This window comes from Oncorhynchus kisutch, linkage group LG26 (assembly GCF_002021735.2).
Source record: "Oncorhynchus kisutch isolate 150728-3 linkage group LG26, Okis_V2, whole genome shotgun sequence".
In the NCBI taxonomy this organism is placed as follows: domain Eukaryota; kingdom Metazoa; phylum Chordata; class Actinopteri; order Salmoniformes; family Salmonidae; genus Oncorhynchus; species Oncorhynchus kisutch.
In genome coordinates this window covers 4,620,949-4,633,489 of record NC_034199.2, presented here as the reverse complement: position 1 = coordinate 4,633,489, position 12,541 = coordinate 4,620,949, and the positions used below count along the sequence as shown (strand labels likewise).

The following is a 12,541-nucleotide window of genomic DNA, read 5'->3' as shown; positions in this document are numbered from 1 at the left end:
GTGTGGACTGCTCATAACTTGCAGATGATTGTTGACACATCAATCAGGATTAAGTGGAAGGGCAATTTGTGACTGTTGTTTTTGTAATCCGTGGCTGTATTGGAGGGGGAGTGGTTTCCCCTTTTTTAGGTAATCAGTAATTAGTGGGAGGTGTGTCCTTCACCTCTGTAAAGCAATTATCAATTAGTGTCCCATGTTTTCTCAGTGGCAGCTGTAGGCGGCAGTCATGTCAGTGGAAGTCTTGTCGCAAAACTAAGACGGTTCTGCCAAGTTGTTCTGCGGAGTGGTTCGAGGAAGCTCCACACCACTCTCTCAACACACTAGTTATTTTCTGATGATCTCATTTAGCTCTTTTGTAGCTTTGGCAACTGTGTTTGTTTTCTATACCTGTTTGTGCCTCTCCCTGTAGGCTTTACAGATGCTCCCCACCCCTTGCAACCCTTCTAATTTAGTGTACCCTCCACTCACAACCCTTGTGGAATTCCTGGTCTCTGGTAGCGTTTGGAACTGCCAATCTGCGGTCAAGAACGCCAAGTTCATCTCAGCTATGTGTACACTTCAGTCCCTTGACTTCTTGGCCCTGACGGCGACATGGATCACCCCTAACACCACTGCTACTCCATCTGCTCTCTCTTCATCTGACTACGTTTTCTCTCATAGTCCAAGAGCATCTGTTCATAACAGTGGTGGCACAGGGCTACTCTTCTCTTTACTCTCTCACTCACCTGTCATTTCCTCATTTGAATTCCATACTGTCACTGTCAATTGTCCACTCAAGATGAACATTGTTGTTATCTATTGCCTGCCAGGTGCTCTTAGAGTTCCTCAATGAGCTTGACACCTTGATAAGCTCATTTCCTGTCGATGGCTTACAGCTCGTTGTACTGGGAAACTTCAACCTCCCGACGTCTGCCTTTGATTAATTTCTTTCCAACTCTTTCTTTCCCCTCCTCTTTTGACCTCACACTTTCCCAGTCCACTCCCACTCACAAGGCAGGCAATTTGCTTGTCTTCATCTTTACTAGAGGCTGACCTGGTCTCTGATCACTATTTTATTTCCTTTTCTGTCTCCTCCAACCCTAGCCACTCAGCCCCTACCTAAATGGTCTTGCGCCGTCTTAATCTTCGCTATCTCTCTCTGACTACTCTCTCCTGTTCTATCCTGTCATCTCTCCCTTCTGCTAAATCCTTTCCCCTCCTTTCTCCTGATTCAACTCTTCAACACTACTCTCTTCCCTTTCTGCATCCTATGTCTCGCACTATCCCCTTTCCTCCCGGACCGGCTCGGCCCTCCCCTCCTGCTCTGTGGCTGAGTGAGTCATTGCGAGCGTACAGAACAGGGCCGTGGGCAACTGAGTGAAAATGGAGGAAAACTAAACTTCCTGGAGGACCTATCATCCTTTTACTCCCTTCTCTTCCTCTGTATCTGATGCTAAAGCCACTTTATATCACTCAAAATGTCAAGCTTCTGTCTCTAAACCTAGGAAACTATTTTCCTCTTCTCCCTCCTTAATCCTCCACTCCCTCTCATCCTCAGAGTGGGAGGAGGATTTGTCAACCACTTTGAAAAGAAGGTTGATGACATCCGCTCCTCATTCACTCAGCCTATTGAGTCCACTGGTCCCACTCACACAGAACTACCCTACGCCTTGACCTCTTTCTCACCTCTCGCTCCAGATTAAGTTCTGCAACTAGTGTTGTCCGGCTGCCCGACAACTTCCCGCTCGACCCCATCCCCTCCTCCAGACCATATCTGGAGACCTTCTCTCATTCCTCTCTTCCTTCATCAACTAACCACTGGCTGCGTCCCCTCTGACTTCAAAATGGCCCAAGTTTCCCCTCCTCAAGAAACTAACACTTGACTCCCCTGATGTCAAAAACTACAAACCAGTATGTTCTTGTTTCTAAAACACTTGTGTGCTTTCTCTGACCAACTCTCTTGCTATCTTTCAGAACTACTGTCTTTCTCTCTTCTTGACCCTAATGACCCAAGATGGGTCATTCAACAGGGATTGCTGTTCTGTGTCAAAGAAGCTTACAGAGGCCCACACCGCAAAGCTGATTGCCTCCTCTGTTCTCATCCTCCTAGATCTATCCACTGACTTTGACACTGTGCCCATTCTAACGTTCTATTGAACGGAGTGGTCCAGAAGCTAATTCCCTGAAATTCTATCCATTTTGCATTGGGGTTTTATACTTTGTATCGACAGCTCATTCTAATATTTCTACTGCCGTACATTGCATTTTAGTTACACTGTTTATACACACACCGTATATTTATTTATTTTGATATGTACTGCTGTACATATTCTTAGCATATCTTGTGTAAATTCATCCAGTGTATATAAGCATAGATTGCATTTGATTACTGTTAATGCAATTTGGGTTGTTAATTGGATTCGTTCTGACATTTTTTGATTTCTTGTCATTGTTTTTTAAAATTATTTGTGTACTTGTTTGACATTTTACTGCATTGATAGGAGCTAGTAAGATAACAATTTTGCTGCACCCGCTATAACATCTGCTAAACTGTGTACGCGACCAAACATTTTTTTATTTGATTTTGATGTAGAGTAGTAAAAGGCGCTCAACCAACGTGTTATGTGATAAAATTGTATGAGCACTGAGAAGGAAAAAGAGCAACTCTCACAATTAAAAACATGATACTTTATATATACACAACTATTAAAAACAAGAAGTTTCAGCCGTCAATGTCCTCTATAGATGTGCAGATGTATCAGAACATGTTGCATAGATGCAGATTGGTTAATCATTGGCAGAATTGTGTACATAATGCATGTTAAAAGATAACAATTACGAACAACTAATTCCAGTACAATTAGGTGGTGAACATAGCAAGGCCTTCGTGTTAAAGTGGATTTTAGGGTAGCCTAAGGTTATATTCATTTTACATCATTCATTTAACGTCCCAATCTTTCTCTGTAGGCCTATTTTTCAACAGGACATTCCAGGAGCCTCCGTGAGGGCAGTTCTCTGCCCCGCTACCGTCCCACCACCACCACCACAGAGCTGTTTGAGCTGGAAGGCAAGGTGGCGATGGCTGCTGCCACAGTACAGAGCACAGTGAGCGAGGTAAGGGTCAATTTACACTGAGGTCCAAAAGTATTTGGACAGTGACACTTTTTTTGTTGGTTTGACTCTGTACACCAGCACTTTGGATTTGAAATTATACACCGACTACAGGGTTTAAGTGCAGACTGTCAGCTATAATTTGAGCATATTTTCATCCATATCGGGTGAACCATTTAGAAACCATGCATGAAATCAGCAGAATGCAAGGCAAGTTGACGTGCTCAGAGTGTAGATATATTTACAGGTCTTGGTGATCCAATGGTGAAAGAGCCATATAATACAAAATATACAAGTAGATTTACCAAATATACACACGGGCAATAGCCTGAAATAAATAGCTTGCATCAGGCTTAAAACCCTTTCCTATCTGAACGGACACAGGTAAATGGCAAACACATTCGCAGGGAGTCAGGCAGAAGGTGATTTTCATAATGAAACAATACAAAATAACAAACATGAGAAGCATACTGAACGTGAGAGAAATCAATACTGCCTGATGACTGAGGCTTACTGATGTCACGTTCTGACCTTTATTTCAGTTGTTTTGTCATTATTTAGTATGGTCAGGGCGTGAGTTGGGGTGGGCAGTCTATGTTTGTTTTTCTATGATTTCTGGATTTCTATGTTTCGGCCTAGTATGGTTCTCAATCAGAGGCAGGTGTCATTAATTGTCTCTGATTGAGAATCATACTTAGGTATCCAGGGTTTCACTGTTTGTTTGTGGGTGTTTGTTTCCGTGTCTGTGTTTTTCACCACACGGTACTGTTTTGGGTTTCGTTCGTTCCACGTTTATTGTTTTTGTATTCAGTCGTGTTCATGTTTAGTATTTCTTATTAAAAGAACCATGGACACTTACCACGCCGCATATTGGTCCTCCGATCCTTCTCGCCTCTCCTCTTCAGACGAAGAGGAGGAACTCCATTACAACTGAGGGCTATGTGAAGGGAGAGTAATCAGAATGGTGAAGTCCAGGTTTGCTTAACGATGGGGAGCAGGTGTGCGCAATGATGGTTGCCAGATGTGCGCAATGTGGGTTGTCAGGACCGGTGGTTAGTAGACCGGCAACATCGAGCACCGGAGGGAGGGAGCAGGAGTGGGAGTTTGGAGAAAGTCTATGGTGCTTCTTCGCCACAGTAATAATTCATTGTAACAACAAATTCCAAATGCACGCTTAATACTTCAAGTAAATGAAAAATAAAATGATACATTTCTGTAACTTTTGACATACCAAAAGACCAGTAGGCGTATGCTAGTAATTGTTGCTTGATACCCCTTCGTTGGTGAGCTTGCAAAAAGTTAATATTCTTGATCACCAAAACTTTTTGGAACTGCGTATTTATTTATTATGGCAATACTATCTCCCTAGAATTTGACGAAATCAGCAATCTTTTCGCTAGCCCACCCGACTTAGGTAGAGTGAAAGGTTTCGGGTTCAATCCATGGGCCAATATTTTGCAAGATTTTTTGCAATGGCGATGCTACGGCTACTGTGTCTGGCTGCTGCGTGGAGAGTAATCCACGTTGCCACAAAATTTGTGACAAAACGGTACAAAACCTGGCCAGGTCAATTCAAGTGATCAGTCTCAAGTTAGTCGAGTCTTGATGCTCCAAATTAAGTCTCAAGTTAATAGAAAATAAAATAAATTGAGTCTCAACTCATCATATTTGTGACTCGAGTCAAAGTCATGCGACTTGAGTCTTACAACTCTGTATTTATGCCTCTAACTTCCTCACTCATTAATTAGGATTCATTCATAACATATTCTATTACTTATTTATATAAAAGTGACTCAAATTCCTCAATATTATTTACCATTTACCAATTTATATTGGGCACAAAATAATCTGAAACACAACCAAAACAAACTGCAAATGCTTGTAGAGTTAGAAGCTTGATGTAGGAATATGGGACCAAATACAACACTTTTGACTACTAACCTGTTGACACCCTCTGGTGAAATGTTCTAAACACATAATATTGTATAGTACCCTCAAAGTACATTTTGGTTTCAAATCTACAAGTCCTACAAAGACATGCTTTGAACTGTGGGAAGGCTCAGAAATAATGTGAATATTACAGTTGTCAAACGTTGAGGGATAAGAGATTTGAAAGTCTAGCACCTTGGGCAGCGATTACAGCCTCGAGTCTTTTTGGGTATGACACAACAAGCTTGGCACACCTGTATTTGGGGAGTCTTACCCATTATTTTCTGCAGATCCTTTCAAGCGCCTTCAGGTTGGATGAGGAGCATCACTGCATAGCTATTTTCAGTTCTCTCCAGAGATGTTAGTTCGGCTTCTATTCTGGGCTCTGGCTAGGCCACTCAAGGACGTTCAGAGACTTGTCTCTAAGTGACTCCTGCGTTGTCTTGGCTGTGTGCTTAGGGTCGTTGTCCTGTTGGAAGGTGAACCTTCGCCCCAGGTTGAGGTCCTGAGTTCTCTGGAGCAGGTTTTCATCAAGGATCTTTCTGTACTTTGGTCTGTTCATCTCTCCCTCGATCCTGACTAGTCTCTGAGTCTCTGCCGCTGAAAAACATCCCCACATTATGATGCTGCCACCATCATGCTTCACCATAGTGATGGTGCCAGGTTTCCTCCAGATGTGACGCTTGGCATTCATGCCAAAGAGTTCAATCTTGGTTTCATCAGACATGAGAATCTTGTTTTTCACGGTCTGAGAGTCTTTAGATGCCTAAATTCCAAGTGGGCTGTCATGTGCCTTTTACTGAGGAGTGGCTTCCTTCGGGTCAACCTACCATAGAGGTCTGATTGGTGGAGAACTGCAGAGTTGGTTTTCCTCCACAGAGGAACTATGGAGCTCTGTCAGAGTGACCATCGGGTTCTTGGTGCACCTCCCTCTAGGAAGAGTCTTGGTGGTTCCAAACTTCTTCCATTTAAGAATGATGGAGGCCACTGTGTTCTTGGGGACCTTCAATACTGTAGACATTTTTTGGTACCCTTCCCCAGATCTGTGCCTCGACACAATCCTGTCTCGGAGCTCTACGGACAATTCCTTTGACCTCATGGCTTGATTTTTGCTGACATACACTGTCAACTGTGGGACGTTATATAGACAGGTGTGTGCCTTTCCAAATCACGTCTAATCAATTGAATTTACCACAGGTGGACTCCAACCAAAGATGATCAATGTAAATAGGATGAACCTGATTTCAATTTCGAGTGTCATAGCAAAGGATCTGAATACTTACAGTTGGGCAAAAAAGTATTTAGTCAGCCACCAATTGTGCAAAGTTGAAAAAACTGACCCTACGTTACATCGTGACATGTCATGCCGTGACGTACAGCACGCATAAAGCAACTATTTCTGTCTTACAATCTCTCTCCACCAGGTGTAGCACTTCTCTCATCGTTTAAAAACAAGAAATGGACAGTGACAGGGGTAAGGGGGGATACCTAGTCATATTTTGCATCGTCACTGCAAGCGATCACGACTCTCAAAAAAACTGTTTACTTATGTTTACTCAAATTCGACACAAACCTTCAAATGTAATCACACATTATATAAAGTCTTTATAGTGTTTTATTTACATTTTAGCAGCGATAAGGTGATAAGTTGGACAGATCGAGTGAAACAAAGCAATTTTCCCACACATCTCTCCTTCTTACTATCACGCATTAGTTTCACTTCCCCACCCGCCATTTTTAAAAAGAAGGTAGGAAAACCTGCAGTGTATCAAATACTTGTTCCTCCCACTGTATGTCCTAGTGCTAACTGAGGAAAGATTGACCAAACACAAGCGGTCATATTTTCTAACTCTCGGCTGACAAACTACAATATGAATTAGCTAATAGCAATTACTGTGTAAATTTAATCATATCACGAATTTTTTTTTTTTTTAATTGTACCTTTATTTTACTAGGAAAGTCAGTTAAGAACAAATTCTTATTTTCAATGAAGGCCTAGGAACAGTGGGTTAACTGCCTGTTCAGGGGCAGAACGACAGATTTGTACCTTGTCAGCTCGGGGATTTCGGTTACTAGTCCAAAGCTCTAACCACTAGGCTACCCTGCCTCTGAGTGAGCTCATCATTGATCAAAATAATTGAGTAAAACACTTTCTAGAAATCAAAAGTAATCCAATGATGATTCGTTTCAGCACGCAGTCATACTTTTTTTCCTCACAGAAACCAAAGATAATAAGAGAAGACCAGATGAGTTTGGTCTGTTTAAAGTATGCATGTTGAAGGGGTGTGTCATCTACCATCGTTCACATCCCACCATTCACTTCTTGAAGTCAAAAAATGTGTGGACCCTTACTCACCTCATTTTGTTATAGCATCTTTGGTCCGACAGATCACCGGTAATTGAAAAATGTGAATAAAATAGTAAATATATCAATAATACCACACAAAACATTTTCTGATAGTGATTTACTGATACAAATGGCGCGTGCAGGCAGTCAATCACGTAACCTCTCACTCTGAGCCATTCACTGTTGCTGTTTATGTATGTAGCTAGTGAGCTAAGCTGTAGCATTAGCAATGTTTTTCAAAAGGAGACAACTCACAAATGAAGAAATTCTGGAGATATAAAAAAATTCTGACAATGAGTCTGAAAGTCAGGAATCAGATTCTGACAGTGACAGTGAGGAGCTTCCCCCCAGCCCGTGAGAACCCTGAATCTGAGGACCCCTTGTCCACTGACGAATTCCCAGTTCCCTTTGAAGTCTACCTGGCCATGCTGCTGCTCCAGTTTCAACTTCCACCTGACTGTGCTGCTGCTCTAGTTTCAACTGTTCTGCCTTATTATTATTCGACCATGCTGGTCATTTATGAACATTGAACATCTTGACCATGTTCTGTTATAATCTCCACCCGGCACAGCCAGAAGAGGACTGGCCACCCCACATAGCCTGGTTCCTCTCTAGGTTTCTTCCTAGGTATTGGCCTTTCTAGGGAGTTTTTCCTAGCCACCGTGCTTCTCCACCTGCATTGCTTGCTGTTTGGGGTTTTAGGCTGGGTTTCTGTACAGCACTTTGAGATATCAGCTGATGTACGAAGGGCTATATAAATAAATTTGATTTGATTTGATGCTGGTGGTGATGGAGGCAGACCGACAGTGGATAAAGTGCGGGAGTTCTGTGGTAGCTGGAAGGCTGCCAGCCATTTCTCCCCCCCCTGGCCCTGCTGTTTGCTTTGATGAGTCCCAGTCTGAGTGCAACGGCCCTTGCCATTTCCATCTGAGGCAGTGCTTCAAGTTGTTTCTGACAGAGGAGCTGGTGGGAGAAATAGCAGAGACCAATCACTATGCCTTGGAGCTACAGGAGAAGAGAGAGCCAGGAGTGGGGGGGACAACCACAATTAGTGAAATGTATACCTTCCTGGTGACAGTCCTTCTCATGGGGATAGTAAAGAAGAACTCCCTAAGAGAATACTGGAGCACAGATCCTATGTTTGCAACTCCCTTCTTTGCCACCCTCTTCCCAAGTCTGCTTCCAGGTTCTGCTGCGATGACTGCATTTCATCAACAACGCTACTGCCATCCTAAATGACCCGTTAAACAAAATAAGAAATGTCAACAGCTGGCAGTAAAGTGGCAGGACAAAGGAGACGTCCATGTCCTCTCCACTGTCCATACAGCAACCATGTCAGCCATAGGGAAGGTGGACACTTGATGGGAGAAAGAAATATCAAACCAGACTGCGTGTTTGACTATAACCTCAAAATGGGGGCAGTGGATAAGGCGGACATGATAAACAGCTTTGAGGAATGCACTCAGAAAACGACCAAGTGGTATAAGAAGATATTTTTCAAGTTCTCCAGGGTAGCTTCAAAATACAACAAGCCAATACTTCTGATGCAATTAGCATTATTTTACAGAGCTAATATAAGATTGTAGCTACATAAGCACGATTGAATATAACACCATAAAGGTTATGAAATTAGTAACGTTACCTTGCGTGTCCGCGGTTATAAGGAATATACACAAATATATTATGCTCCATACACACAGTGAGCTACAGAAGAAACAGTATAACATGACACACAAACTATTATAACATAATAAGGCACTTACTTTGATAGAAACGCAGTCTGGATTTGAACATGGGTGTCTGTAGTGACGCCTCTAGCACTGAGACGCTGTGCCACTTGGGAGTCATAAGGCCAGGGTAGCTTCAAAATACAACACATGCTAATACTTCTAATACTTTTCCAGAGCTAATGGGAGAATGTAGCTAGCTAGCTAAACATTGAGTATAACACCATAAAGGTTATGAAATGAGTAACGTAACCTCGTGTGTCCGCGGTTATAAGGAATATACACAAAAACATGCGACAGTAGAAACAACATGCAGAAACTATTATAACATAATAAGGCACTTACTTTGATAGAAATGCACACATTTCCAAAGTTATTATTGGTAACAAAAACAACTATGATTGCGATGCAGGCAACAGATAGAAAATGTGAACACGTGTGTGCAGGACGGGAGATGAGCAAATGTAAAAGTAAAAATGACTACTTTTATGTGAATGAATGAGGTGGAACACACCTCAATAATTTAAAATTGACAAGTTGAAAACAGCCTATAAATAAAAACAGGGATTATGCGTGCGTGCTTTGGTTTGAAATGTACTGTTGCGTAACAATCACATTCTGGAATGAAGAGAACATTCTAACATCACGTGCATAAAAAAACTCACACTGGGGTGACCATTAGAGATATTTGGAACTCACGCATGAAAGGGTTAAAGAGATGGGTGGGTCTGAAACTTAAGAGGGTGTGAACGATGCTGAATGGGTTTAGACAAAGAAAGGCTTAACAGGAGTAGTACCAAAACATTCAAAGGCCATTTTCTCAAAAGTGAGTTTACAAGTTTATCACTATCAAAGCAGAATTACTTTCCCATTGTTCCTCAACTGTAGTGTATGATATACCATGAGTCTCTACTTTTATACAGTGTAAAAAAACACTATTAAAAATGTTGCTACATAAGACCGATTTGAGCTGGTCGATTTCTACCTATTTATTGATGTAAATATATCCCCTGTCTGATTCCCAGTTTGTCCACTAGTACTAAGTAGGAGATCACATGGCGTCTCTTGGCCACTTGAAACCAGTTACGTCTGGTTTGGGTAGTGAGTCACTGTGCCAAAGTGGCATCTTAAAATGACCCTAGCAATCAGAGCTTCAAGAAAAAAAAACACAAGACAGGTGAGAACTTTGGACACCTACTGATTCAAAGGTTTTTCTTTATAGTGTTAAATCCAAATCTATTTCATATTTGAGATTCTTCAAAGTAGTTACAATATGCCTTGATGTCAGCTTTGCATACTCTTGGCCTTCTGTCAACCAGCTTGATGAGGTAGTCACCTGGAATGCATTTCAATTAACAAGTGTGCCTTGTTAAACGTTCATTTGTGGAATTTCTTTCTTTCTTAATGTGGTTGAGCGATTCAATTGTGTGGTGACAATGTAGGGGTGGTATACAGAAGATAGCCCTATTTGGTAAAAGACCAAATCCATATTTTGGCAAGAACAGCTCAAATAAGCAGAGAAATGGCAGGCTATCATTACTTTAAGACATGAAAGCCAGTCAATATGTAACAAGCGCTATGTAATATGTAACAAGAGCTATGATGAAACTGGCTCTCATAAGGACCACCACAGGAAAGGAAGACCCGGAGTTACCTTTGCTTCAGAGGATAAGTTAATTCGTGTTACCAGCCTCAGAAATAGCAGCCCAAAGAAATGCTTCACAGAGTTCAAGTAACAGACACATCTCAACAGCAACTGTTCAGGGGAGACTGCGTGAATCAGGCCTTCATGGTCGAAAGATGGTGCCCGGAGGGGATGGCTGCCGTTTTATGGGCTCTTGATCAACCGTGCTATTTTTTTTTTTTCTCACATTGTTTGTAACTTATTTTGTACATAATGTTGCTGATATCGTCTCTTATGACTGAAAAGAGCTTCTGTACATCAGAACGGTGATTATTCACCTTGAACTAGACAAATAATGTTTCTTTAATGAGTCAGACGAGAGGGATTTACTCCAGACACCAGACAAGGCCCTCATCCCCGTCATTAGCAGGAGAAAGAGACAGAGATATCGCGGAAGGAGATCGGGGTGCCTTGTAAGGATCCGGCGACGAGTGGCTAATCTGCCTTTACCATCGGTACTATTGGTCAATGTACAATCGCAGGATAATAAAGTCGACAAACTACAAGCACATATATCTTACCAACAGGACATTAAAAACTTGTTAAGCCTATGGGTTCCCCTACAGGAACTACACCCCCCACCGTTCAGCTGAAACGGTGGCGCAGGGAGTGCAAAAATATTCTTAGAAATATTTAACCTCCACACATGAACAAGTCCAATACCTCAAATGAAAGATAAACACCTTGTTCATCTACCCAGCATGTCAGATTTTTTTAATGTTTTACGGCGAAAACACAGCATATATTTATGTTAGACCACCACCAAAACAAAGAAAAAATTTGGCCATTTTGTACAACAAAAGATAAAATGACAAAAGCAGGATAATTTTTTTTTTTTAAACACTAACCTCTTGAAAATCTTCATCAGATGACAGAGATATGACATGTTACACAGTACATTTATGTTTTGTTCGATAATATTCATTTTATATCCATAAATCTCGCTTTACATTGACGCCATGTTCAGAAAATTCTCCAAAATGTCCGGAGGAATTATAGAAAGCTACGCCAGATAACAGAAATACTCATCATAAACTTTGACTAAAGATACATGTTCTACATATAATCAAAAAGATACACTGGTTCTTAATGCAACCGCTGTGTCACATTTTTTTTAATGTTATGGAAAAAGCCTAACATTGCAATAATCTGAGACGGCGCTCAGACGTAACAATATTTCTCCGCTATGTTGGAGTCAACAGAAATACAAAATTACAACATAAATATTCCCTTACCTTTGATGATCTTCCATCAGAATGTAGTGCAAGGAGTCCTAGTTCAACAATAAATCTTTTTGTTTCATAATGTTCAATTCTAGTGTCCATGTAGCAGCATTTGCTACCACTTTCAGCTCAAATGCCCCAAAAATGACTTCTGGTCCAGGATAATTTTGCATCAAAACTTCTAAATTACATATTACAGGTCGACGAAACTGGTCAAACTAAGTCCAGAATCAATCTTCAGGATGTTATAATCATACAAATCGAATAGCATTCCAACCGGGCCATCCTAGTTCATCTGGGGCTGATTGGAACAGACGAAGCACTCCAATGCATACGCGCCTTCAAGCACCTGAATCTTTTGCGACACTGTAGTAATTTCCTTCCCATTAGGTCAATGTTCACAGCAAATGCTCCATTACACTTTCTACTGAATGAGGACATCTAGTGGAAGACATAGGAAGTGTTTCCAGATCCATAACTTGTTGGGAAGGAAGGGGGCAATGACGTCAAAGTTGCCCCAACTTTCAGGATTTCAAAACTA

At 41.5% G+C, this 12,541-nt stretch overlaps 1 protein-coding gene across 1 annotated transcript in view; it reads left to right on the top strand.

Annotated features, from left to right (window-relative positions):
- The window catches only part of LOC109870713 (melanophilin), a 120,357-nt gene that overhangs the window by 95,013 nt on the left and 12,803 nt on the right, over window positions 1-12,541 (top strand). Inside the window, exon 12 of the mRNA XM_020461325.2 lies at window positions 2,947-3,093. Within this exon, the coding sequence (XP_020316914.1) occupies window positions 2,947-3,093 (147 nt within the window). The remainder of the gene's footprint in view (window positions 1-2,946; window positions 3,094-12,541) is intronic.